Source organism: Sceloporus undulatus, chromosome 2 (assembly GCF_019175285.1).
Source record: "Sceloporus undulatus isolate JIND9_A2432 ecotype Alabama chromosome 2, SceUnd_v1.1, whole genome shotgun sequence".
In the NCBI taxonomy this organism is placed as follows: Eukaryota; Metazoa; Chordata; class Lepidosauria; order Squamata; family Phrynosomatidae; genus Sceloporus; species Sceloporus undulatus.
Window position 1 is genome coordinate 107,456,194 of NC_056523.1, and position 26,426 is coordinate 107,482,619.

General features: G+C 43.8%; 1 protein-coding gene across 2 annotated transcripts in view; it reads right to left on the reverse strand.

Annotated features, from left to right (window-relative positions):
- Window positions 1–26,426, reverse strand: part of DPYSL3 (dihydropyrimidinase like 3) — a 98,232-nt gene that overhangs the window by 13,039 nt on the left and 58,767 nt on the right. For both annotated transcript variants that reach the window (XM_042451967.1, XM_042451968.1), the window contains exons 2-7: window positions 18,003–18,091; window positions 13,293–13,477; window positions 7,086–7,250; window positions 4,783–4,844; window positions 2,943–3,023; window positions 2,178–2,246 (exon numbers count right to left, since the gene is read on the reverse strand). In XM_042451967.1, the coding sequence (XP_042307901.1) occupies window positions 2,178–2,246; window positions 2,943–3,023; window positions 4,783–4,844; window positions 7,086–7,250; window positions 13,293–13,477; window positions 18,003–18,091 (651 nt within the window). The remainder of the gene's footprint in view (window positions 1–2,177; window positions 2,247–2,942; window positions 3,024–4,782; window positions 4,845–7,085; window positions 7,251–13,292; window positions 13,478–18,002; window positions 18,092–26,426) is intronic.

The following is a 26,426-nucleotide window of genomic DNA, read 5'->3' on the forward strand; positions in this document are numbered from 1 at the left end:
GGACAAAATGTAGGACAAAATCTAGACCAAACTGTAGGACAACTCAGCCCAAAATGTAGGACATTGGTCCTCCATTTTTCTTAAATGTCCTACATTTTGGGCTGAGTTTTGTCCTGCAGTTGTCCTACAGTTTGTCCTACATTTTGTCCCGGGTTTTAGTGGACAATTGTGGCAACCCTCCCCCTCCCCACATACCTGCATGTTCTCAACTTTCAGATCCACTCTTAAGTAAACCATTCTCAACTAAAGCTTTTCCTAATATACTGATTAAAAGCAAGAAGCCTTCAATATGTTTGAAATAACTAGAAGTCCTAGGATGGGTGAACAGGGGAAGTTGCAGTTTGCTATTTGTTTAGAATATGTTTCTGTCCTGGTTAAGAGGACATTCCCCCCTTCCTGTGATTCTGTTGGTCACTTTTGCCTTGCATGATATCAGGAGCTTGTAATTCATTGTTAGCACTTTCAACACTTCATCAAGTGAGATATCTTTGGAGCATTACATCACCCCACTATTCAGCCTGACATCATCCTCAAATATCTTATGACTGCCAAAGAGTTGATTAGAACAGCTTGAATACTGAAATTTTCAAGAGAGGAGTAAAAATACAACAGTGTCCTGAAAAGACACTGAAAAGACTTATGAAGAGACCCTGTACCAAAGAAACTATAAACCATAAGTAAATTTTGGCTCCAGCAGCAGTCTCTGGGGAATATAGTTTTGCCTCTAAGTGTTTAGATAATAATAAAAGAAACTGTGTAAAATAGTGCAAAAATATGGTGCAATGCAGATCAAGTCTTGCAGCCCTAAAGAAAGGAAAGTTCAGATGTGCGCCCTTTTTGCCTAAGCTTTGTGGAAAAATGCATTAAGCTTATGTACCACAGAGATTCCCCTGTATTATTTTTTAATAACATACAACACATGGGTTTAAACATGGGTTTAGATTTCCTTGGATTATGTAGTAGATTTCCCACATGCTTTGTGCAACATTGGTGACCAAAGGGGCATGTTTTCCACATGACTGAAAATTTACAGCAATGATTGTTAATCATACCACCCATGCCACCGGCAGGCACACTTAGGAAATCATGTGTGTTGCTAACACAATTCCCTCCACAGACAGGTCTGAGTCACAAGCAGCAAACTACACATACAATGTAGCAACAGTAACAGCACTATCCAGACCTGGAACAACTGCCTGGGTAAACAATTTATATAAGTTTCATTGTCATTCATTCTCCTTTCTCTATAAAATCCTCAAATGGCTAGAAAAGCATAGCAAGAAGAGGAAATGTGTAATACTCTACAATGATTACTGGAACTAAATTTCTTCCAAAACCAGTGGCAGAAACATGTTAACATTTAACACAATCAGCAGACTCCTATTTAATGACAATTACAGTGATGAAAATATTACATAAAAAAGGTAACTCTTACAATTTCTGCTCCTGGTGGGTACAGATTTATAACTGCTAGCTGTATGTAGCCATTTCCACTTCTCTTACTGCTGCAGAACCAAAGTTGCCAGTATTGACTGTAGTATTATGGGAATTTAAGGGAGCTGGTTGAAAAAAAAATCTGACTACTGCAGAAAGGTGCTTTTTAAAATTAACATTAAATTATAATGTATTTAGATTAACAGGCCAGATAAAAAAGAGCAGAGATACTAATATTAGATGGACTCCAATTAGCAACTTGACAGCAACTCATGATTAAGAAACCCTTTATTCCCATGTGAAGTTGAACTCTCTGAAGATGCCAGCCACAGATGCTGGCGAAATGTTAGGAAGAAACTCTTTTCGAACATGGACACATAGCCTGAAAAACCCACAAAACCCCCCCTTTTATTCACACTTTAAATGTTGTAGATGCCTTGACTTTATTACATATAAATTAGAAACTGGCAGTATTCTGGTCAACTTTATTGCAATCAAATGAAGTTTTAATTACCCCAGTTATCAGTACTTGTTTCTCTAAACCAAACTTTGTTTAAGTGAGGGTAAAATTTTTAGGAACAGAATCTGCACCATGGGTTTCTTCTGGAACTGGTTTAGGTTCATACTGGGAACCTGCACCATTACACCTTGTGTTGGAAGATCTAAAAAGTAGTGTATATAATAACATGGAATGTCTAAAGACCTCCCAAACAGCACTTGAAACAGAACCAGTAATACTTTACCTCTTCTGGCCTACTCAGCACATGGCCCTCTGGACCAGTTATTCCCATCTCCAACATTCTAGTTTGCTCCTAAGAATATAAACACAATTAACACTGAGAGTTGGATTAGACGTTTATGAATGGAGCCAACTAGGATCTAATCTGTTTTCTCCTCTACTCCACTGTCCCTGCTCTCTTCTCCTTTAGTTTTCTTCAAAATAACCAGTTAAAAATGTGGCTGATTGTTAATTCAGGGCAGGGGAAGATCCAGGAAAAAGATGGAATTGTAATTATACAACGTAGTAATGCTATATACAGCTAAGACTGTCAATTGATTTCTTTTTTGTTAACCTCTGCATGCATTTACAAAACCATGTATGGTATGGAACATATAACAATGGTAAAGCAAGAGGCTTCTAGAATTAGTGTTCCAAAAATTTATTATCAGAAGAATTTAGGTTGGTCAAATTAAAGCATCTGTGCTGAGTACATCTCCAAGTTTCAGTTTCTGCTCGGTGACTGTTCCACTGATTAATTTAAAGGCATAAAACAATAAGACAGTATTTCCTGAGGAAGACCCTGTGGTCGTTAACTGGTGAGAACAGCAGCTGAACTTGATCAGGTATTTGCAATCTCTTCTCTGCTGGGATCTAAGCACCCACAAATCCAAAAAATCTGCCAGAAAACTTGCATTATGTGGCAAAAAACCAATCTTCCTCTGGGATATATCCTCACATTATTTTGCTTACACCCTGTGCTGTGGTCACACAAAAAGGAAAACATCACCTGTGCAATGATATCCCCATTCTCAGCATGAACTTGAGCTACTGCACCGAGATCTCCCAAGAAACTAAATATCTCATACAGCTGAAAAAGAGAATATAATAATAAAGGCATCATCAGACACATCAATACAGAAATGCAATGAGAGGGGGGGGGGATAGTCAGAAAGGGGCGCTGGATTTCCATACTAAAATACTACTTGATTAATATTATGATTCCTAATTATATTGTTACCTCATAATCAGGTGTCATAGAAGATGTCAAAAATATTTGAACAAGATGCTTTAATAAACTGGATTTGTACTGTATAAGATTATAGTAAGACTGAATATTGTCTTGGAGTAAATTGTTGGATTCTCAGGCAGGCTTTAAAACTTGTTCATCACACTCAACACTGGTACTTTCGGCTCAGCTCCTCTCTTTTGCTTCGTGAATTGCATTTTAAAGAAACATTTATTTATAAATATATTCATGTGTTACTCTATTTACTATGTGCCCTTCCTTTGAAAAAAATTACAGCTACTTATACCATACATTTAAATAGCAAAATAGGATTACAAAATTATGAACACAAATTAGCAAAATTCACCTCATACGAGTAAACAATTTGTTTTGACAATGAGGTCAGGATCATCTGGCACACCATTTTAAAGCATTCCTCTGCAATTATGAGAGCTAAAAGTGTGCTAATTGAATATTTGATTTTAAGCAGAGTTAATGCAGACAGGAAATAGCCTTAAGGGCTCTAGATGGCCTATGTTTTCACATCTTTACTAAGAGACTAAAAAGCTAAAGTTTCCATCATGAAAACATATCAGACTACTAAGCTATACATTCATTTTTTTGTATTAGTCATAGTCTTCTTGACAACATGATGTTAACCTGCCCATGGTTCTTCCTCTTCCTCAGCTGATTCAGTTTTAGTATGTTTCACCACTATTAAGTTATTGCCTTCTATTCAAGTGGACTTTCTACTATGATACTGAACTCTATTAACACCAGTTCTCTCTCATTTAAAGTTCCCTCTAAAAACTTGTTTATTGCTATCACTACATAAGGAGGTCTGTGAAAGATGCATAGACTTCCCCCACAGCCAATAATTAAAATGGAACGTGCTCTTCAAGACTGAACAAGCCTCCCAAGGTTCAGTCCAATCATTTCACTGCGAGGCTGTAACCTCTAGGAAACATACAACCAAACATGACAATAAAAACTGCCAGAGCAGACACCCGCTCCCCCACCGCCTGATCTAATGCAAGCAAATGCAGAGCTAACTGGGCATCTAATTTTCACACATTCTAAGCCTTTGTGGGCTACACTTACCTCCTGCTTTAGAACCAGAGATACCGTAACTGAAAAGTCACTTTTGGCTTCAGGCCCAATACAGGTGAGGCAGATGGGTGGAGAAGAGACTTAAAATGCCCTATCATGCCCCTGATGACATCAAAGGGTATGGCTGGTCATTTTTTAGGCCAAAAAACATTGCACCATGAGAAGGGTCCTGCATGGGAGTAGCACAGGAACATTCCATGGGTCATATAATTCCCTTCCAAGTTCAGAAGACACAGGCAACAGGCATCTCCGGTTTGTCCCCATTATTTTGTCCTTTCGGTGAACTGACTCAGAGAATGGTGTTTCCATTAACATCCTATTGGGCTCTTCTTTTATTATGCTCACAGTTTCACATGGGGCCACCAAGGTAACTCAGAATCACAAATTAAAACACAATATTAATCCATTTTCACTTCAAATTAATTATTAACATTAATTATAGATCCAGCCCTATAAAGGAATAATGATGATACTGTACATAGACAGTACAAGAGAAGAATATAGTTCTTACCTCTGTATTTGACATCTGGTATAAATCCTTATAGGCCATGTAAACCATGAAAGAATTAACTCCTAAAGGATTGAAAGGTGACATAAGAGAAGTTGACAATTCTACTTCAACTTCATCCCATTCTAAATGAACATGTCCACAAGAATTATGAAAAATTAACACAAGTGTAGTGGAATGAAAATCCTTGGCAAGAACTAACAGCAAAATAAACCTTTCTGTTTGTTGTCATATCAAGCTACTTCTTGACAATAGCATAGATATCTAGCCAAGGTTCCACAGAACCTTCTAGCCATGCAGAATCAGTCAAGCCTTGAACTTCATATAAGCACATTCCTGCTCTTGCACATAATCCTAAATTACTGTTAGTGTCATGTGGAAACTCACCCAGTCAATCACATACTGAAACGTACAAGACAGCTCAGATAACCAGAAGACTTAACTTCAAATAAAATAAATACTTATTTGGCTTGGGGGGGGCATGCTTTATAATACTGCTTGCTGAAATCTAATAAAGACAAACAGGACCCTCTGAATTATAAGAATGCAATAGTCTGGAAAAAACATGCAATAGGCAACTGGAAAAGTTAACCAATGTATGCATTTACAATACTATATAGTTTCCTAAATTTTAAATATCATTAACATATAACATCTAGCTTGTGAAACATGTGTCTACACAGAGGAGCCCTGGTGGTACAGTAGTTAAATGCTGGTACTGCAGCCACTCACAGCCACAAGGTTGTGAGTTTGATCCCAGGCAGGGCTCCAGGGTCCACACAGCCTTGCATGCTTCCATAGGTTGCTAAACTGAGTACCCAGCTTGTTGGGGGCAATTAGCTTATACATTGTAAACAACTTAGGGAATGTTAGTTCACTGATAAGCAGTATAGAAATATACAGTGGGCCCTTTGTATACGCAGGATATCCGTTCTGACCCCCCCTTGCGTATAGCAAAAAACATGGGACTGCAAGTCCCGTTCGTTTTAATGGCCCCGTGCTCCTGTCCACAGCACAGCACACGCACGATTGTATCATCCGGGGCTTTCCATACATGTACACTTAAAGCCATGAAGGTCAAGCCCGTGCATGGTGTGCGTGCGCTGTACTTGCTATTGCTACAGAGAAAGGCTGTGTCTACAGAGGAAATGTTCCCACCCTGTTCCTGCAGTGATCTGTTTAGATGACACACGGGGCCTAAATGAAAACAAAAACAAAAACAAAAACAGGCCACTTTGCACTCCAGGGTGATTCTCTGGAGTGAAAAAGAGTCCTCATTTGGTCTGAAACAGACCAGAAGCCCTGGTGGCGCAGTGGTTAAATGCCTGTACTGCAGCCATTCACTCAAAACCACAAGGTTGTGAGTTCAAGACCAGCAAAAGGGCCCAAGCTCGACTCAGGCTTGCATCCTTCCGAGGTCACTAAAATGAGTACCCAGACTGTTGGGGGCAAATTAGCTTACTTGCTAATTAGCTTACTTGCTGTTCACAGCTAGGATCTTTGGAATAGCGGTATATAAATAAATAAATAAACAAACAAATTAAATTATCAGAGAAACCTAAGGATGTGGACTGCACATTGGTGTAGGATTGTGAGGAGAAGCATTGTTGGGCAGGCAGAAGAGGTCAGGAGGAGACACCCTGGGCTAGGTGAGCCACTGGCCTCTTCCAGCCCGGAAAATCCAACTCCTGTCACAGCACTGTCACTTTCAAGTCCACCTGGTTACTCCAGCACACATTGCATTTTAATGGGACCAGGGCCAGAATGGGAGTGGGCTGCCAGTATCAGCCTGTTATGCGTGTGGGTTGTGCGGACAGCTCGTTCTCTCGGGAAGCTGGAAGCCTGAAGGTTATGTGGACATGATCTAAGTTCACTTTTTTTTGTTTTCATTTTTGTTGTTGAAAATAACATTCACTGACATTGCAGCTATGTCTTATAGAAATGAGAATAAATGTTCATATGTCTTTGGGCAGACAGTTGAGATGTACAGAATATTACTTTTGTATCCATTACAAAGAACTGAACACTCTTTAAAACAAACTGGCCTCATTTTAGTCTATGAACACTTACAAGTGTGGTTGCAAAAAAGTATCTAGTATACAATCACAGGTTATATAAATAGGGAACAGGCAGAACAGAAATAAGTTATAGCCAGGACATATTGTGCAGGTGAGACATGTATCTCCAAAAAAAAAAAAGGGGGGGGGAGAGAATAAAAATTGTGATTGGAGCAGATAACACTGAGTGCATCACACTTCGTACACTTATAGGGTATGCAATGAAGAGGGACTCTGATTATGACAAACCTTTTTCTTTGATGAGTGTCTGCACTTCCTGCTTCACACTGTCATTCCAATGGGTGATGTCCACATGCAGGGAATAGTCACAGCAAGCCTTCCCATCACCCCACTCTCTCCACTTTTCATATGCTTCTATCAGGCTGGACTCTGGCTCAGGTACAACATGGTCAACTGTGGGAAGGAAAGCAGTAAGGTGTAGCAAAGAATTATGCCCTTCCCTCTTGTCTGGAGATGATTTTTTTTGCAAGTAGGTACTGTATTCAATATCCTAAGAACCACTGTCCTCACACTCCATGTCAAATTCTAGACATCATACAATAGATGTATCTTTAGGGTTACCATATCCCGGCGGGGGGCGGGACTTTCACGCTTTTGGACCATTGTGCACGGTCCCGCCACGGTTCCGCCTTTGTCCCGGGCGCCCCTCCGGGTTTTGTGAGGGCGCCGCCGCTGCGGCGCCTTTACCTTGCTTGCTCCCTCTTGTCCGCCGCCACCGCTACCGCCAAGCAAGCCGCCAGAGCCCCGCGCGGGCAAAGAAGCCCAAGCCAGGGCCGCCGCCGACGCTGCGCAAGCCTGCAGAGCTCCGCGCGGCCGCGCGGGCAAAGAGGCCCAAGCCAGGGCCACTGCCGACCCGCCGCCGCCGCGCAAGCCGCCAGAGCCCCGCGCGAGCGCGCGGGCAACGAGGCCCAAGCCAGGGCCAACGACCCGCCGCCACGGCCGCGCAAGCCCCCAGAGCTCCGCGCGAGCGCGCGGGCATGGAGGCCCAAGCAAGGGCCTCCGCCGCCGCGCAAGCCTCCACAGCTCTGCACGAGCAAGGAGGGGCAAGCGAGGGCCGCCGCCGCGCAAGCCCCCAGAGCGCGCAGAGCTCACTTGGAGGCTGGAGCTCCGTTCTGGCAGGGGGGGCTTTTCCAGGTCTCTGCCCCCATTGTCTGCCCAGATCATAGAGGAGGAGCTCTCCTCTGTTTGCTCCCCGGCCGGCGAGGAACTGAGGTGCTCCAGGCAAGTGGTGATTATTATTATTATTATTAGCACCCAAAACCTAGCTCTGTGACGTCAGTTTGCAAAAGGGCCTTCCATGATTATTGTTATTATTATTATTATTATTATTAGTCAAAGACCTAGCTGTGTGAGTCTAGACAGGGCTGCCCAGCAGATGGTCAGGCCTGGTTGTGGCCCAGGGGACTGGTCACCCTGCAAGAAGTGTATTGGGGAGAAATCTGTGTGTGTGGATTATGGTTGTTTATATAACTTGATGGCTGTGGTGTGTCTGTGTTGTTGCATGCTTTCCAGTTGTTCAGGACTCATATCACACTCTCCTAGCCTCACAGAAATGGGGATTCAAAAATGGGTTTTTTCTTGGCAAGATTTCTCTTTGCCATCTTTCTGTGAGGCTGAGACAGTGTGACATGCCCAAGGTCACCCTCTGGATTTCATAGCTGAGTTTGCATTCAAACCCTGATCTCCAGAGTCATGCAACTGCAATATGTAAGAGGCTATGTTAATAATAGCCATGTTAAATGATAAACCATGTTAAGTGTTAAACCCAAAGGGTCTGGTTATGGAAGCAACTGCAATATGTAAGAGGCTATGTTAATAATAGCCATGTTAAGTGTTAAACCCAAAGGGTCTGGTTATGCAATAAGCCTCTGAAGAGGCCATGTTAAATAAAGCCATGTGAAATGCCCAAATGTGTGTCGTGTGTTTTGGAATGGAGGGGGGAGGTTTGGCCAGAAAGGGAAGTACATTTCTGCCATCTATCTAGGAATATTGCCAAAATGTCCTCCATTTTGCTCATGTCTAAAAAACATGCATTTATATTAACATTTTTTTTAAAAACAGCAATTTTTTCGCGTGTCCTCCATTTTTCAAAAAGGTGTCCTCCATTTGAAAAATATTGTCCTACTTTGTCCTACATTTGTCCCAGTTTGGAGGTCGTGACTTATGGCAACCCTAATCTTTACCCATTCTTGGCTACTCTCATGAAGCAGATAGTTTTTCTCTACCACTCCACAGGACATAATAATTAACGCAGTATGAATCAAAGAATATGGTATTGAGAACCCCAGAAATCAGCGAACTACTGTAAACTCTCATGCCTCAACCAATCTCTAATTTGAAGAACTGCTTTTACTTCCAAAGAACAAATGCTGCGTTATTTTAATGATTTTTTTTTTGTAATGGGGAACATTATAAAAAGAACTGAGAAAGAATATTTAAGTGGGTGCAGTGGATTTGTTGAGCAAGTTACTTAAAGGAAAGGAAATGGAGAAAGGAGAAGCATAGTACAGGCCTCATAGTGTGCAACACTTTTGAACTATGAACAGAAACTATTCCAGCATTTTCATCTCAAGAGCATTTGCTATATTTTAGAGTCCCTATGCTGCACGTGAACCAAAATAGCATGTCGCATCTTACTGACTGCCATTGTTCAAATATGACTAAAGTGCATTTACAGGAGAAAGATGAACAAACTAAAGGCAGTGTGGATTAATAGCTTCTGGCATTGCACCAGGTGCTTTTAGCAGTCTTGCTGAAAAGTGAACAGGAAGTAGCAAGTTCCAGCATCTCTGTCTCTCAGTACCACTCATTACAAAAAGAATGTGCATCTTCCTAAAATGTAGCCTAATGTACCTTTTTATTGCCCCTGATGTAATCCTCAGTTTCTACTGCAGTCTTTTTATGTGGCAGATACTGCAGTTCCTGCAACTAACAATAGAATGAAGGAGCAGGAAGGAAACCAAAGTTTTCAGCTAAGTTCATTCATACCTGCAAGACACATGTGGCTCAATAAGCTGTAAGAACTGCAGCAGCACCAAGCTGTGAACCTGAGCACGCCTGTGGAAGAATCTGTTACATTTTCATTTATTCTTTTTTGCTTCCAAGATATGCTGGAAGTTCATTTTGTTTCTTTTGCAAGACATATTTGGGCAAGCAGCCCTGTTTTTTTTTTTAAAGCACATTTTTACCTCCTAAATTGTCCAAAGAATCTTTGAACAAGAGCTGAAATCATTTATTTTAAGCCATGTAAGACTTACGTCTAAGATTTAAGTTTTGTCTCCTAAGTAAGTGTTACCTTCATGTTTCCAATATAAAAATAAAATTTGCTAAATAAAATTCAATGATAATATAATTATCATGTTAAGCCATGTTTGTTCCACAAAGCCTTTACACCTTTGTGGATAAGTTCCCCCCTAGAAAGAGTAACTTTTTCATGGATGTTCCAAAACAAATGCGATCCAACTTGGGGTTTTATTGCAGATTATCTGTAATACCTACTAACTTCAAATTATTTCCATGTAGTTCAGTCACTCCGATGCCCACATTAATAATGTTTCCAAGCCTTTTTAATGACAATAATATAAAACAGACATGGTGCTGCTATAAACCACTATAAATATAACATGTGGGACAACTTACCAAATTTTCTACTAAGAACCATTCAAGGAAATATGCTTCCCACCTGTAGAAGGCTAATCCTAATGTACCTAGCATTGGCATAGTTATATCCAGCTCCACAGTATGCACCAGAAGCTTGTCATTATAAATTAAGAAAGACATAAAAAAGATGGTTTTCAAAGTAAAAAACAACAACAATAAACAAGGTAATTCAGACAACACATTACCCAGCACCATACTATCTCAAAATATGAGCACAGTAATGTGGCTTTCTTGTACCCAAATTTCCACCCCATGTAAACTGTACAGAATCCTAATAGCCACCCTGCTTCATACACACCATCTTCACTAATGCTAAGGAACAGCTGAAATGAAATATAGGTTATGACAGTATCAACATTTACAAGCAGCAGATCTGCACTGCATTCTTATATATAGTCTAGTCTTTAGGAGAGCAAAGGGCCTGAACAGACAGGCTAAAATAAAGCTGCTTCGGGTCACTTTGGAGGTATGCTGTTTAAATGACACACGTATCTTAAGAGGCCAGAAGCTGCGCCAAAGCTGCGCTGTAGTCCTTAGGACAGGAGCATGGCTTTGGTGAGGCTTCCAGCCGTATGCAGCATTTAAACAGCATACTTCCAAAGTGACCCAAAGCAGCTTTATTTTGGTCTGTCTGTTCGGGCCCAAAGTCTCCCATTTAATTAGCTGAAGGTGATACACATGGGTCAAATAAAGTGGTTTCAAACCTCTTTGAAGGCGGGGCATTTAGATGATGCACGCCTCTAAAGCAGATGGAAACCGGATTGAAGCCAAGCTCCAGGGCAAAAAACTGGAGCAAAAAGAACCTGGGATATTCTAATTTAGTACAGAAAATGTGCACCTTCAATCTTGCATATAAACTCCACAATGCCAGAGCAGTTCTGAAGGTGCAATCCATCCTAATCCTAACCCTAAAGCTGGATATAAATGCACTGGTACAGGTGCAAATTAAAAAATGACAGAGCTGCCATACTCAAGTGATCAGGGCAGCAATACAAAAAAGGAAAAACGTGACACCTCCAATGGATATAAGTACAACATACACAAACCAGACAGTCCAAGAAGGGGCATGGGGTGAAGAGGGTGAAGGAGGCATGTAGGAGGGGTCTCCATGATTATGCTTTGCCAGTGTTTTACTGGGCACACAAATGTTCCAATGCCCTGTACTGGTGAAGGATCACAAGTGTGGCTGTGTGGCTGATCTAGGCAGCTTAATCCTAAATTAGTGTTAGTGTCATGTGGAAACTCACCCAGTCAATCACACACTCAAATATACAAGAAGTTAACCAGAATACTTAACTTCAAATAGCAAAAACACTTATTTGGCTTGGGCGCACGCTTTATAATACTAACACTAATTTAGGCAGTAGGTAGTCACTAGCGGTGTGTTTGTGCTCACAGATGGTGGGGAGGTGACAAAAAAAATTACCCAGTGGTGCTCCTTGATGCTGCACCATGTGGTCGGGCCATGCACATTTCGGTCGCCTTAGGAGCAGCTGGTGCAGACAGTAGGGTTTCAAAACGCTTTCAAAAAAAAGCAGGTTCGAGCCGCTTTTTCCTGCTTGTCTGTACCGTCCCTTAGTCCCAGGTATGCCAAATATGTAAAACTTCACTTGTCAATGATTCCTGAGATCTTGCACTGGGAGACATATATGGAGCATGAAGTTATTTCTCCATAGTTACATCTCATAGTGCCATCTCCAAAAACTCATCTAGTAGACAGCACAGCTCTCTGCAACATGGCTGCTTCCATTTTGTCAAAGAGCAACAGAATGAGCAGGGACACACCCAGTTACAGTATTTTCCTGTAGCTGTATGTGCTGCAACAGGCATCTACAAGGATCCCCAGAGGCCTTTGGAAAGTCTTTGCAAATAACAATCTTGAAATGCATCCACCTGCAAGAAAACAGCTGCTAATAAATAAATAAATGTTACAAATGCCTCTGGGCCCAAGGGGACATTTTCAGCATGTTTCGGGGTTCGAAAAAGGTCTCTAATGGGACTAAATTGCAAAAATTGTTTTTGATCCCTGGGGGCCTAGGGAGCATCCAAACATGGTGGAAATGTCCTGCACACCCCAGAGAGTGCATCTGGGAGCATTCTGGAGCAAAATAAATATTGCACAAAAACTATTTTGACTCCTAGGGGTCCAGAAAAATGCCCCTGGGAGACCACTTATAGCCCGTAGGCCACACCTTGTCTGACATATATGACATATAAGTCTGAATTATAATAATAAAAAAATAAAATAAAAGCTTTATTTATATACCGCCCTTCTACAAAATCAGGGTGGTGTACAACATTTCACAAATATTATGAATTATGAAGGGGGCACTGTATTTTTGGATGACAGGTGTTCCATCAAAAGCTAATCCTAATGAGGAAGTAGTGCTATAAAACCACAATTCTCCCCTTAATAAGCAACCACCACTTGAGTAAAAGGCACAGCTAGAGATTGCAAGCTTTCAGAACTTAGAAAAATGCAGAGGTAGGACTACAGCAGTAGTGAACAAGTGGAAAAACTGCTAATATTAGGATGCTTTTTTTTAAACCAGAGAGAACTTCTCTAGGCATTTCTAGATCCTCCAGTGCAATTCTACAGTCAACCTCTGCAGGATGGTTGTAAGGATAGCAAGAATATATTTTTCAGTCATGAACAAAGCACTAGTGGAGAAGGTAAATAATCAACCCTGCAAATACTTAACCTACACATTGGAGGGATGACTGTACTACAAACTGCTACTATAGACATCAGGGAAGCTTTCTCAATGAACTTACTGATCATGGTGGTCCCACCAGCCAGAGCTGCTTTTGTTCCTTGAAAAAAGTCATCCACTGCTGTCATCCCCTTATATGGCATCTGCAGGTGAGTGTGGACATCAATTCCTCCAGGAATAACCATCCTCCCATTGGCTTCTATGGTCTTCACTCCTCCAGGGACTATCAAGTTGTCTCCAATTTGCCTGTTTAAATGAGAACAAGAGTCAAGAAACAGAGAGATTCAATGGCAAAGCATAAATGCCCCTCCCACCATAACGAGATTGATCATTCATCCACTACAACTGATCAACATACAAATAGATTTGGGTCTGTTTTCTCATGCCTTTTTAAATTAGCATAGTTGTATTTTAACAGGTAAAGGTAAAGGAAAAGGTTTTCCCTTGACATGCATGTCTAGTCGTAACTACAGTGCTACCTCGGGTTACGAAATTAATTCGTTCCGCCGTTCCGTTCGTAACCCGATAATTTCGCAACCCGAAAAGGCTTTCCGTTAGCGCTGGAAAGCCGCTAGCCGCGCTTTGCGTTTGAATTTCGCGCCGAAATAAATTTCGTAACCCGAAAAAAATATCGTAACCCGGAACAGTTTTTTCCAATCTAACTTTTTCGTATCCCGGAAATTTCGTAACGCGATCATTTCGTATCCCGGGGCACCACTGTATAGGGGCAGTGCTCATCTCTGCTACTAAGCTGAAGAGTCATCATTGTTCCAAGATGACTCTGGTGGTCATGTAGCCAGCACGACTGCACCAAATGCTGTTTACCTTTCCACCAAAGTGGTACCTATTTATTTACTTGCATTTGCATGCTTTTGAACTGGTAGGTTGGCAAAAGCTGGGACTAGTGATAGGAGCTCACCCCATCATGCAGCACTTGGGCTTTGACCTGCCAACTTTCCGACCTTACGATCATCAGTATTGGTGTCTTAACCACTAATCCACAGCATCCCTGCCAGTCAGTTACTTTAATAGACTAAAGGTATTTTGACAGTATTTTCTTCAGCAGATAGTCAAGTCTGAGACAGAGGCAGGAAGCAGATGCAACATATGCATTTCTTCATTTGAGCACCCCCACTGGTATTTCAAAGTGAAATATCTGAATTCAGTAGATTCTTATACTAAGGGCATAACCACACATTTAGTGAGACAATACTATAGAAACCTAACTCTGCTCAACTTTAATGCAGTGGTACAGATACAGCATGAGTATCAGTGGTGGACAATAATGGAATACTTAGCCCTTCTTCCATTTACCATGTCACAGGGAACAACTGCATGCAAAAGGGTTATGCAGTATCCCTGAATATTATGTCAAATTGTACCGTCTTCCTGCCACTTTGTAGCTGTTTGGCAGAGATCCAGGGTCCCAGACGTATTGAGAGTCCAGCATTTCTACAGATAACTGCATAGAAGGAAGCAGTTACTCCTTAGATTTACCTCTTTAATATTAATTTTGCCTAACTGTACTACAAATTCCACACCATTCACTTTTAGATATAGTACGTTCATGTTTTACGCTTTATAGCAACTCTCACATCCTATCTAGCAAGCCCAACTTCAGCTTAAAAGCCATTTAGTACGTAAACACCCTGCTCACAGAAGCACATATCATGTTAAAGCTTTCAGAGATGCAGGTACTATGTGAAAACCTCCTTTTTCAAAAATAAGTATCTGATATGTTTATACAAAACTGTAGAATTTGATCATAAAAGACTTGAGAAACTATTAAGGATTAGATTTTGATAATCTATTTTTAAATATATTTATATCTTTATTGTAAGCCCCTGAGACTAAATTCCTGGAAAAACAATATAAAAATATTTAAGCAATCAAGAAATATCATGGACCCCATTATATTTCATCCCATATACATACCAAAAAAATCAGCTGAAATTTATCATGATGGTAAAACAGATAACCCAATGAAGACACAGAATGTAGAAAAGCTGTCCATAAAATACAGTTAAAATTAGTCTTTATGAAAAGTTCCCTGATAATATTCTTTGCAGTGACCTCATTATTCAGACCTGGTTCACGTACATTACTATAAACTGTGAACTATGTGTAGTTTGATGAAACTGATAGATCAGACCATGGCGGCTGCGGCTGCTGCGGCTGCTTCTTCTTATTTATTGAGGGCAGCATTTTCCAACAGCAGCCTGTCAAATGCTTCTGACACCACACAAACAAAAACATGTTGGAAGTCATTTTCTATTTACTCCTAATATTCATTATTCAGAAGCGTGCTCCCACAGAACATGAATGTTTAACTCTGCATACCTGTCATGATAGCATGTGTTCATATACACACCCTCCATGAATTTGCAAAACCCTTCTTTATTACATTTATAGCCAATCCTTTTCTCCCTCCAATCCCAAGAGATAGACATAAAGAGTCTGAGGGAGCTCTGGTGGCACATAGTTAAATGCCAATACTGCAGCCACAAGATTGTGAGTAATTCCTGAGGGTTCAAGGTCAACTCAGTCTTCTATCCTTTCATAGGTTGGTAAAATGAGTAACCACCTTGTTGGGGGCAATTGGCTTACATGTTGTAAACAGCTTAGAGACTGCTTAGTTCAGTATGAAGCACTATAAAAATGCAAATGCCATTGCTGAATCACAGTCTCTGAGGTCCAAGTATGACAAGACACTTTGTATGTTTTAAGCCCACCAAAAGTTTTGCAATTCCTTTCAACTGAAAGTATCTCTAAAGGAAGCACAAGCCTTTCTCTGAGAGCAGACAGAAAGTTCATCATGCATTGGGACATCAACTGATATAGCACTCAGTTTTTAACAACAGCACACTGATTATGCTGTAGCAGTACCACAGAAAGACCAGCTTTCTATCTGAATTTTGTCTTTCCCTGAAAAAAAACACCCCAAAGATTTAGCCAAATACAGGAACATTATTATGGTGACATTGGCTTAATTCCACCTGTCAGTTCCAACTAGAGTAGATCCACTCAAACAAGACAAAATTGATATGTAAACACTAATTTAGGTTCCAGTGATTCAACGGGTGTACTCTGTTACAAACACAGGAAGGTGTCTTATATTGAGCAGACCACTATTCCAACCAGCTCAGTACTGTCAAATTTGACTGGCAGCAGTTCTCTACATTTTCAGACATGACCATTGCCTGCAGATACCTTTTGGTCTCCGATCTCAGTACTAATCAGGCACCTGATTAGCTTCTAAAACCGCACAAGATCGTGTTTAGTGGATTTAGGCTGTTATGTGCCTCAGGTAGAGCATTTTTGTCAAGCTGCTACAATTATAATATAAACTCAGATATTTACAGTATATAACCTCAGTTACATCAATGTTGGATTCAGATAACCTGCTATACAGGAAACTGCCTTTGAAAAGTGTTCAGAACTTAAAATGATATAAAACACTGCAACCAGAGCTCTGAACACTGCTGGTTTTCAGTTCATGCAACTTTGTGATAATACTGTACAAGCTCTGTTGACTCCACTTCCCTTACTAAGCCCAATGAAAAGTGCTGGCCATTATTATGAAAACCTCCCAACTGTTTAAGACAAGGACACTCAAAGGATCAGGTCTTTCTGCATGTTCTTGCCCACGTGATCAGGGCAAGATAGGAAATGGCCTATCTGCTGTGTGACCCATCACAAGAATGTAGTTAACATATATGAAAATGCTCTAGTGGATTCTCAAACTGAATGGTTTAGAAGCATTGGTTTGCTCCTTTCTTATGGTATTAAAGTGCCAGGCACAGACTCTCTGATTCCAGAGACTCATGATTTGTCTGATTTTTGAGCTCTGGCTTTTTGTGACGTTCCATTCTCCTCATCAACTTACATTCCCCAAAGTGTTGCTTGTATTAGACCTTTCTTCATATCAAAGCTGACATTTCATGGTAGCTACATCTTTCTGGGATATCCAAGAAAAAATTTTTAAACACATCTCTGTACCTATGAGCTCACATTTTAGTTCATTTGTAAGTTTTGAATATTCTGCAGCTGACAGTACTTTCCGTCCTTTCTGGCAACACACTAGCAGTCAATATACTACATTTTCCCTTCAGGCTCTGAACACTTCAAATATTCCCTTCTTTTACATAATGTTTGATTTCCCTACTGCTGCTTTTAAAAAGATTTCCTGCAGAAGTGGTTAGAAATTTGCTTTTGTACTTTAAGGACAAATAACATTTGCGATCCTTGGCTATAAAATATCCCACAGCCAAAACCCACTGTGCTGTGTTAATCATAATTGCATGCATTTACACACCAGAAAAATTTAAGCCTTTAACTGCTAGAGTCATTACTGTGACTTCGTAAACACATCCATAAGCCAGATAAAACACAAGGCTTCATAACTTTTACTTAAAACAGCTCACAATCTTAAAGGTACAGCTTCTTTAAAGCAATGCTTTACCATCTTTAGCAATAATAAATGTAGCTGTTAATTTTATGATGTAGCAGAAATGAAAGAAACCAAACATAAATCATATTTCCCCTCTCTTTTCAGTGAAGGATCTCTCAATACTGTCACAGTTTAAATGTAGTTACATAGGTGATATACAGTATGCTATAGAGCAACCCTAGAATACATGAGATAAACAAACATACACACAATGCAATCTGGTGCAGAAAAATTTCTGAAACCTCATTCAAATCGGCAAGTGAAGGATATGCTTGGATCACTCACAAAATAGTTAATAGGGTACAGGAACTTTACACTTACTTTATGAGACCATCCTCCATGTAAATGTCAGCATAGAATGACTGATCATCATTAACTATCCTTCCTCCTTTAATAAGAAGACGATCACTCTGCAAGGGGAAAGAAAGAGCCATAAGAAAGAGCTAATTATGCCAGGATCTGTGTCTCCTTTTCTATAATGCACTGTTTCCACAGTGGAAATGGAAGGAGAGACACAAAGTTAATATACCGACCTGGGTTACATCAAGCCAAAATAAATAAATAAATAAGCAAGCAAGCAAGCTTAATTCATTAATTTATTGAAATTAGAGAATGTACAAAAAAGTATACACATCCTACAAAAGAGACAAAACTTCAATTCCTGAATATACAGTTGGCCCTTCTTATACACAGATTTTTTTATACACTGATTCAACCAACCATGGTTTGAAAATGTTCAAAAAAAGTATAAATTTCAAATATCTAACCTTGATTTTCCATTTTTTTTATAAGGGACAGCATTTTGCTATGTCATTATATTTAATGGGACATGAGCATACACGGATTTTGTTATACACGAGGGATCTTGGAACCAAACCCCAACGTATAACAAGGGCCCACTGTACTAAAGCTATTAAATATTAGAAGCACTGGGGAAGGCAGTTTTCAAAGAATGTGGTATCAAGGACAAATGGCACGCAGAAGAGACTAATGAATGCTGCTTTTATCCATTCCTCTAAGAATCCTAACCATCAGATCTTTTTCTTGCACATGCAGTAATAACAGTCAAAACCTCAATATTGAAAGATCTGCCTAAGTTTCAGCCCAAGAACTGTGTATGTGACCCAGGACTGAGGCCTGCAAAGGGGGGGGGGGATTTCCTTTCTGTGCCATCAATTTGGGCAATATGGTGTGGGAGCACTTGAGAGAGGGCATTCTTGCCTGTGATGCCCATCTGAGGAATGTCATCCCTCTGGAGGTCTGAATGGTGCCAAAGTTGGTTTCTTTCTAGTACCAAATCAAGACATGGCTTTTTTTGTAAGGCTTTTGGGGCTTAAAATACTTTAAAGTACATGTGTACTTTGTTTTAAATTGTTGGTGCATTTAAAGCTATTTAATTTGTCATGTTTAATGTGTTTTTTTTCCTGTTTAAGCTATTTGTTTGAATGCTTTTACATTATTTATAGTTTTAACTGTACACTGCACTGAAATACAGGGTGGAATATAAATATTTTACTTAATAAATAAGTAAAATAAATCTCAATTGTGTCACACGCACACACATTACATATGGCATAAAAATAATACCAAAACCTGGACATTATTTAATAATAATATATAGTAATGTTTATTTATTTATTTATTAGCCACCTCTCTGCATGAATCAAGGTGGGGAGCACCAACAATTAACAAATATGACATTAGTTAAAAAACACATCAATTTAAAAGGAAAAATAAGGTATACACATATTAACACAATCCACATTTACAATTCATTATTTAAAATTCACAATTTAAAAATTATCTGGATAAGCCTGGTGGAAGAAGAAATGCTATTTTAAATTCAGACAGCATATTCAGCTGTTGCATCTCTTCTGGCAGGTGGTTCCAGAGTCTAGGGGCAGCTGAAGAAAAAGTAATCTGACTGACAATTGCCAACTTAGGCGCATTACAGACCGCCCAGAAGGGGCAGTCTCGCGCCGCTGCTGGTTGCTGTGTCCGGGAACCGCAGCATCCAAACCGCGCGGTTCCTGGATGCAGCAAAGAAGAAGCGCCAAAATGGCACTTCTTCTTCCGCCCCGGATGAGACGCTGCGAGGTGCTACTCGCGCACTCGCGGGGTCACATCCGGTGCGCGACGTGCTGATGCTATGCATCCATTACGTAAAGATGTCAGCGCCCGTGTGTATAGGGCGCCGCCATCTTTACGTCCTCATCACGTGCTGGGGTGAGGCCGGTGTGGACGCTAGGCCAACCCCTAGAATGTTACGGGGGCGCCGGAAGAGCCCGTCTGTAACGGGCCTTAGTTCTAGCTAACTGAAGTAAATGTCTGCCACAGCACCAGTGTGTATGTGGTGGATTATACTGAAGGAGGTGATCTCTTAGGTAACTTTAAAGGTAATAACGCTTTATACCTTGCCCGGAAACTACTTGGCAGCCAGTGGAGTGATTTTATTATTGGTGTGATATGATCACTCCTGGATGTCCGAGTAACCAATCTGGCTGCCATGTTTTGAATTGATTGCAGTTTCTGAACTTGGTACAGAGGTAGTCCAATGTACGGCACATTGCAAAATTGCAGTCTTGAGGTTACCAGCACTATAGAAGTTTAAAGAAACAGAAAGTATCAAAATGAAACTTAACCTTTCAGGGCATATGGTTTCCCCAAAAGTAAGGTATTATAAATGAGTGTACATGCACACATACATACAAAAACACCTGAGATGAGTCTTTTTGTAAGCAGAAATGACAGAACATAGCACAGTCGTCTTGTACATTTCACTCTGCTTCATCGCCCACCATCATCTATAATACTGCTTTTCACAATTTAATAACATACGGTTTGTTTTTATGTCTTTCAGTGCCATAAGATGGTTATGGCACAAGTATAATAGCTTCTCAGCTGTCTAAATGGTATGTTTTTTCAGATTACTAAAACAAATGGTAAATGCAGTATCAAATCTCCCAGACTATATCCCATTCCTATTCAGCACAAATTACATTTACTGACCATTTGCTTATCCAAGATTCTTATTTAAATATTCGTATAACTTCCTGTCTAACCATATTCCACTAGAACAGTGCTTCTCAATTATTTTCCCACCCCTAGGAAGAAAGAAACATTTCGCGCCCCCACGCGACTGTAAATAGTACATGTCCCACTCACAAGCACGCTTAGCATTTGAAACAAGAACAGGCAGCCTCTTGTGCCGGCAAACTACATGTCCCACTCAAAAGCACGCTTAGCATTTGAAACAGAACAGGCATTCTCCTGGAGGGTTTCCCACAGGGTTGCCATAAGCCAGAAATTCTGACATACTCCAGCTCCCAGAATTCCATAGCCTTGAGACATAGAAGAGTCGGGCTTTGAGTTCTGGTCCCCACAACAACCCAGCTCCCAGAATTCCATAGCCTGAGTCAGAAAAGATTAAAGCATGCCAGCCAAACTGGGTTACTTCTCCAATGTGGATGCAGCGTGATGGGCTCCCCCGGGGCTCCCTTGCCTCCCCCTCAGCCCCCCCATGGCCCCCACAAGTCCTGCCTTCCCTCTTGTTGGGAAATGCAGGCCTGGCCAAGGGGGAAGTTGGGCAACACAACAACAACAACAACAACAACAACAGAGGAGAGGGGGAGGGGGAGAAAAAAGAAAGGAAAGGAGAAAGAGAAAAGAGAGAAAGAGAAGAATAGGAAAAAAAGATAAAGAGAGGAGGAAAACAGGAAGAAAAGGAAGAGGAGGAGGAGGAGGAGAAAGAGGAAGAGAGTGAGGAAAAAGAATAAGAGAGGAGGAGGTAAATAGGAAGAGAAGGGGGAAAAGGACAGGTTGCTTCCTGTCGTATTTCTTCGAGTGTCATCGCTGATACATACAAATGGGTTTCACTGCGCCTGCGCAGTGCTGCTCGGACCTACGTGAACACTGGGCAGAGTTAACTCTGCAACATTTTGAAAACTTTTTTGTTGGTAACTCCGCCACCCGTTATAAGGCCCCTGCCTTCCTGCTTCTTTTCCCCAGTTCCGCAATTTTTCCGCAAGCAGGCGATGGAAAAGCCAATGTGGAGCAGGACACTGAGGGGACGGACGGGTGGGATTTGTATGTATTCGCAGATGACCACTAGAAGAAATACTGTTACAGGTAAGCAACCTGTCCTTCTTCTTCGGGGTCTCTGCGAATCATACAAATGGTTTAGACTGACAAGCTAAGGTATGCGGCGGAGGGAGTGTCCTGAGACCAAAGCTATGGTGAACCAAAGGTAATTTATTACAATAAACACTTGAACCAAAGAGTGCAGTCTTTTGGTTCATGCACAGATCAAATAGCAAAACGTTGCTAAACCTGAGGAGGGAACAGAGGTCAGGGCAAGACCGATCCCATAGGACTTGTGCAAACCAACATCAACAAAGGTAAACAGTGTCAACTGACAAGAGTAATAAACACAAAACATCAGTAGTGCAATCAATGCAACCCTGAAACCAACACAGCCCTCCCAAAGCTGCGTCTCGGATGGCCCTGGTGTCCAACCTATAGTGCTTAATAAAAGCAAGGTTGGGACCAGACAGCAGCCTTGCAGACATCCTCCAAAGGAATCCCCGACAGGAATGCAGAGGATGCTGCCATTGACTTGTGGAGTGGGACCGAACCCGCCAGGGAGAGGCTTGCCTAACAGTTCATAGCAGAGGTGGATGGTACCAGCCACCCATTTGGACAACTCTGCGGAAGACACAGGCAACCCTTTTTTGGTTCCGAGTAGCATTGGAAAAGTCTCTCGGACCGACTGGAGGCAGCAGTTCTGTCCAGTAAAATGCCAGTACTCTCCTGACATCAAGAGAGTGTAGTGTTCGCTCCTCATCCGACGTCGGGTTGGATGCTAGAGTGGGCAACACAAGTCCTGGCACATGTGGAAAGCAGACAACCTTCGGCAGGAGGGAGGGTCCGAACGGAGGACCACCTTGTCCTTGTGGAACCTCAGGAATGGCTGGTCCCCCGAAGCACAGAGTTCGCCCGCACGCGGGCAGAGATGATGGCCACAAGAAAAGCGGTTTTCCAGATAATAGTCTCAAGTCCGCTGTGGCCATCGGTTCAAAGGGCTGGATTGGAGGGCGGACAGTACCGACTCCAAACTCCAAGCCGGCGTTGGTACCGACACCGGAGGATCAGGTTGGCACAACCCTTCAGGAACCCCTTCACCAAGGGGTCTTTGAAAAAGAAACCCTCCCCCCGAACTGGTATTTGGCACAAATGGCAGACAGGTGTAGCTTTGATGGACGTGAGGGACAGTCCTCCATCCAAAAGTGCATCAAAAACTCAGACCACTGGAGTGGACACCTGTGCAGGAGACAAGCCCTTTTGGTCAAGGAAAAGCAAAATCTTCCATTTCAGGGCATAAGAGCGCTGGGTGGATGGTTTCCTCGCAGCCAGGATCACCGTCCTCACTGCCTCCGGCAAGGCAGTCAGGGCCGAATCCTCCAGGATACCAGTGGCAGGCTCTCGCGATGTCGGGTGGAGAATTCGTCCGTCCTGGATCGACAGCAGGTCCGGACGATGGGTCGAGATGGAGGAAGCATCTCCTGGAGAGGTGGAGAAGGGATGCGAAACCAGGCTGTCGCGGCCACCATGGGGTGATCAGGATCGCATGCGAGCGGTCTGTTGTCATCTGGACACCACCCTGATGATGAGAGGGAACGGAGGGAAGGCGTAGAGGAGCTCCCCCGTCCAGAGAAAGCGAATGCGTCTCCGAGGGATCCGTCCAATCGCTTCCTGGGAGCAGAACTGGAACAGTGGCTGTTCCACCTGGTCGGAAGAGGTCGATCCGGGGAGTTCCCCACCGATCGAAGAGGTCTCTGACTGTCTCGGGATGGAGCCTCCACTCGTGGCAACACCAATGGAGATCTCGGAGGCGATCTGCCAGCTCGTTGTCCTCCCGGGAGGTGAATCGCCTGGAGAGGACGCGCCTCTGGATGCACCAGTCCCAGATGCGGAGCGTGGAGGTCGAGCAGGGTCCTGGACTGGTACCACCTTGTTTGTTGATGTAGTAACATCACGGTGGTGTTGTCCGTCATCAGGAGGACCACTCTTCCTGCGACAGCAAACTCGAACGCCCTCAAAGCCTTTCCACTGCGAGCATCTCCAAAGCGTTGATGTGGAAGCTTGTCTTGTGCGGACCACCTGTCCTTGACGAAGAGAGCGAGCAGGTGGGTGCCCCATCCCTCCAGGGATGCACGGTTGTCAGAGTCATTGTGCCTGGAGCTGATGAAAAGGCATCCGGTGCAGACATTGGAGCTGTCTACCACCATCTGAGGGAAGCGGCCACCGTCTCGGTACCGTGAGCCACCTTGAAGGAGGGTCCTCCAACGGAGAGGAAACCAGGATTGGAGCGGCCGAAGACGAAGTCTTGCCCAGGGGTGGACGAATGTCGTCGATGCCATGTGGCCCAGGGCGACTTGAATGTCTCTGGCTCTCACCCTTCTGTGGGAGATGCACGGCCTGAGGGGACGTTGTCAGCCTGAAACCGGTCTGGAGGGAGAGGCGAGGCAGTTTTCGGAGTCGAGGATGGCCCCGATGAACTTGACCTGCCTGGTCGTGCGAAGTGGGACTTTTCCCGTGACGACCAGCCAGAGGGAGTCCAAGAGGTGCAAGGCGAAGGAGACTGCCTCCTGCAGCTCGTCTTGGGATTCGGCTGCAAACAGCCAGCGTCCAGGTAGGGAAAGACCATGAAGCCCTTCGATGAAGGTATGCCACACCGGTGCCATGCACTTTGTGAAGACTCGTGGAGCCGTGGCCAAGCCGAAAGGAAGCACGTTGTAGTGGTACGAGTCGGAGCCGACACGAAGGCGGAATCTCCGGTGGGACTCTCGGATCCCGATGTGGAAGTAGGCGTCCTTCAGGTCGACGGTCGCGAACCACAGGCCCTGGTGAAGTAGAGGCAGAATGGAAGCCAAGGTTACCATTCGAAAGCGACGGTAGTCCAGGAACAAGTTCAATTGTTCAAGTCCAGGAGGGGCCTGATGCCCCCATCCGCTTTCGGTACCGTGAAGTACCTGGAGAAAAAGGCCCGAGGACATTGATCGGGCGGCAAAGGGGAGATTGCCCCTTACCAAGCAAGTGAGCACTTCGTCGAGAAGGGTCCGAGGGGGAGTGGACATGAAGGCTCCATGTGGAGGGAGCTCTGGAACTCGAGGGCATAACCCCTACGGATGATGTTGAGAACCCACGAGTCCGATGTTATAGAGGCCCAGGTGTTAACATAGGGCCTCAAAATGTCCAGGAAGAAGAGGGGTGAAGGAGAGACGAAGTGCGCTGCGCCCTTCAGGCTCTCTTCTTCCCCTGGTCGTGTCCTGCCGCGGGACTGTGCGGTACCGAGGCGGGAAGCTGCGACGGCCAGAGGAGGAGGAAAGACTGCGAGGGGAAGCGGTGTCTCTGGGAGCCCTGCTGCTGGGACTGTCGATCCCGGGGGAAGGTCCCCTGTGACTGACCTTGCGCTGCCACGGGCGCTGACGCTTGCCGAACGGAGAAGCCGGTGCTGAGGACATGCCGTGCTTCTTCGCCGCCGCCTTCATCCTGAACTTGGCGGTTCAGGCGGTCGTCGTTCTCGCGTGGAAGAGCCCGGTCCCGTCGAGCGGCATGTCCTCGATGGCTGCCCTGACCGTAGGGTTGAGGTCGGAGGCCCTCAATCAGGCGTGGCGTTGAAGTGCCATGGATGCTGACATAGCCCTCCCTGAGCAGTCCGCCATATCCTGGAAGTGTTGATGAGCCAATTCCAATGGAAGGGGCTTCGTCCCTGATCTCCACCAGCTGCCTCTGGATGTCATCTGGGACGTCCGGACGAGGGGGGAGATCCGTTCCATGAGGGTCTGGATGTAGGCCCCCATGCAGGCGGGTGTATTTGGCAGCTTGATGCCAAGAGCCGATGCCGAGTAGGCTTCTTGGCCAGTCCGTCCACTTCTTAGCCTCCCGGTCGAAGGGGAGGGGGCTGCTTCGGGACGAAGCTGTGTTGGGCTTCCCTCCACGATAGCGAGTTCGGCCTGGGGTGGTCGCCAACCAAGGGCAACTCGCCGGGGCGACCCTATAGAGTGACTCCACCTTGCGGAGGGCGCCGACAGGTGGCCGAGAGGTCCCAGGACCTCTTCACGATGGTCTGAAGAGAGGGAAGGAGAGCAGGCACGGCGGAGTAGCACCCGCCGTGCACCCGACGCTCAACTGGGTCCTCGGCAGCGTCTTCCGGCGGAAGGAGCTCGATGTGGAGGGACCTCGCCATCTCACGACGTGTTCGGTGAAGGACCGGATGTCGTCCGAAGGGGAAGACGGCTCAGGGTTGTGCATCCTCTGGGGGAGGCTGGGTCCGAGAGGACATCCTCGTCCGAGGGTGCCTCAGAAGGAATCAGCGCTCGTCCTCAAGTCCAGTCGGAGGAGAGAGGGTCCGCACTCGAACCTGGGATCTCGGGCGGGTTGGAGCGAGGTCAGCTGAAGACCGGGAGCCAGGCGAGATGGAGACGGCGACCTCTCGTAGACCGATACGGTTGGAACGATCTGGACGGGGTGGCCCGGTTACGGGATGGGGTTCAGCCTGGTGAACTCCCTTATAGCTCTGTCCTCCGAAACAGAACACGTAGTACCGGCGCGACTGCGTGTCGAAGAAGAGGTCGGGGACGTCTGGCCGCGGGGCTGGTCTTCCTCGTCGTCGGTTGCCGGATGGGAGGGGCGACCGTTGCTCGGGGAGCGAGGAAGAACGGGTGTCGTCCGTCCTGGACAAAG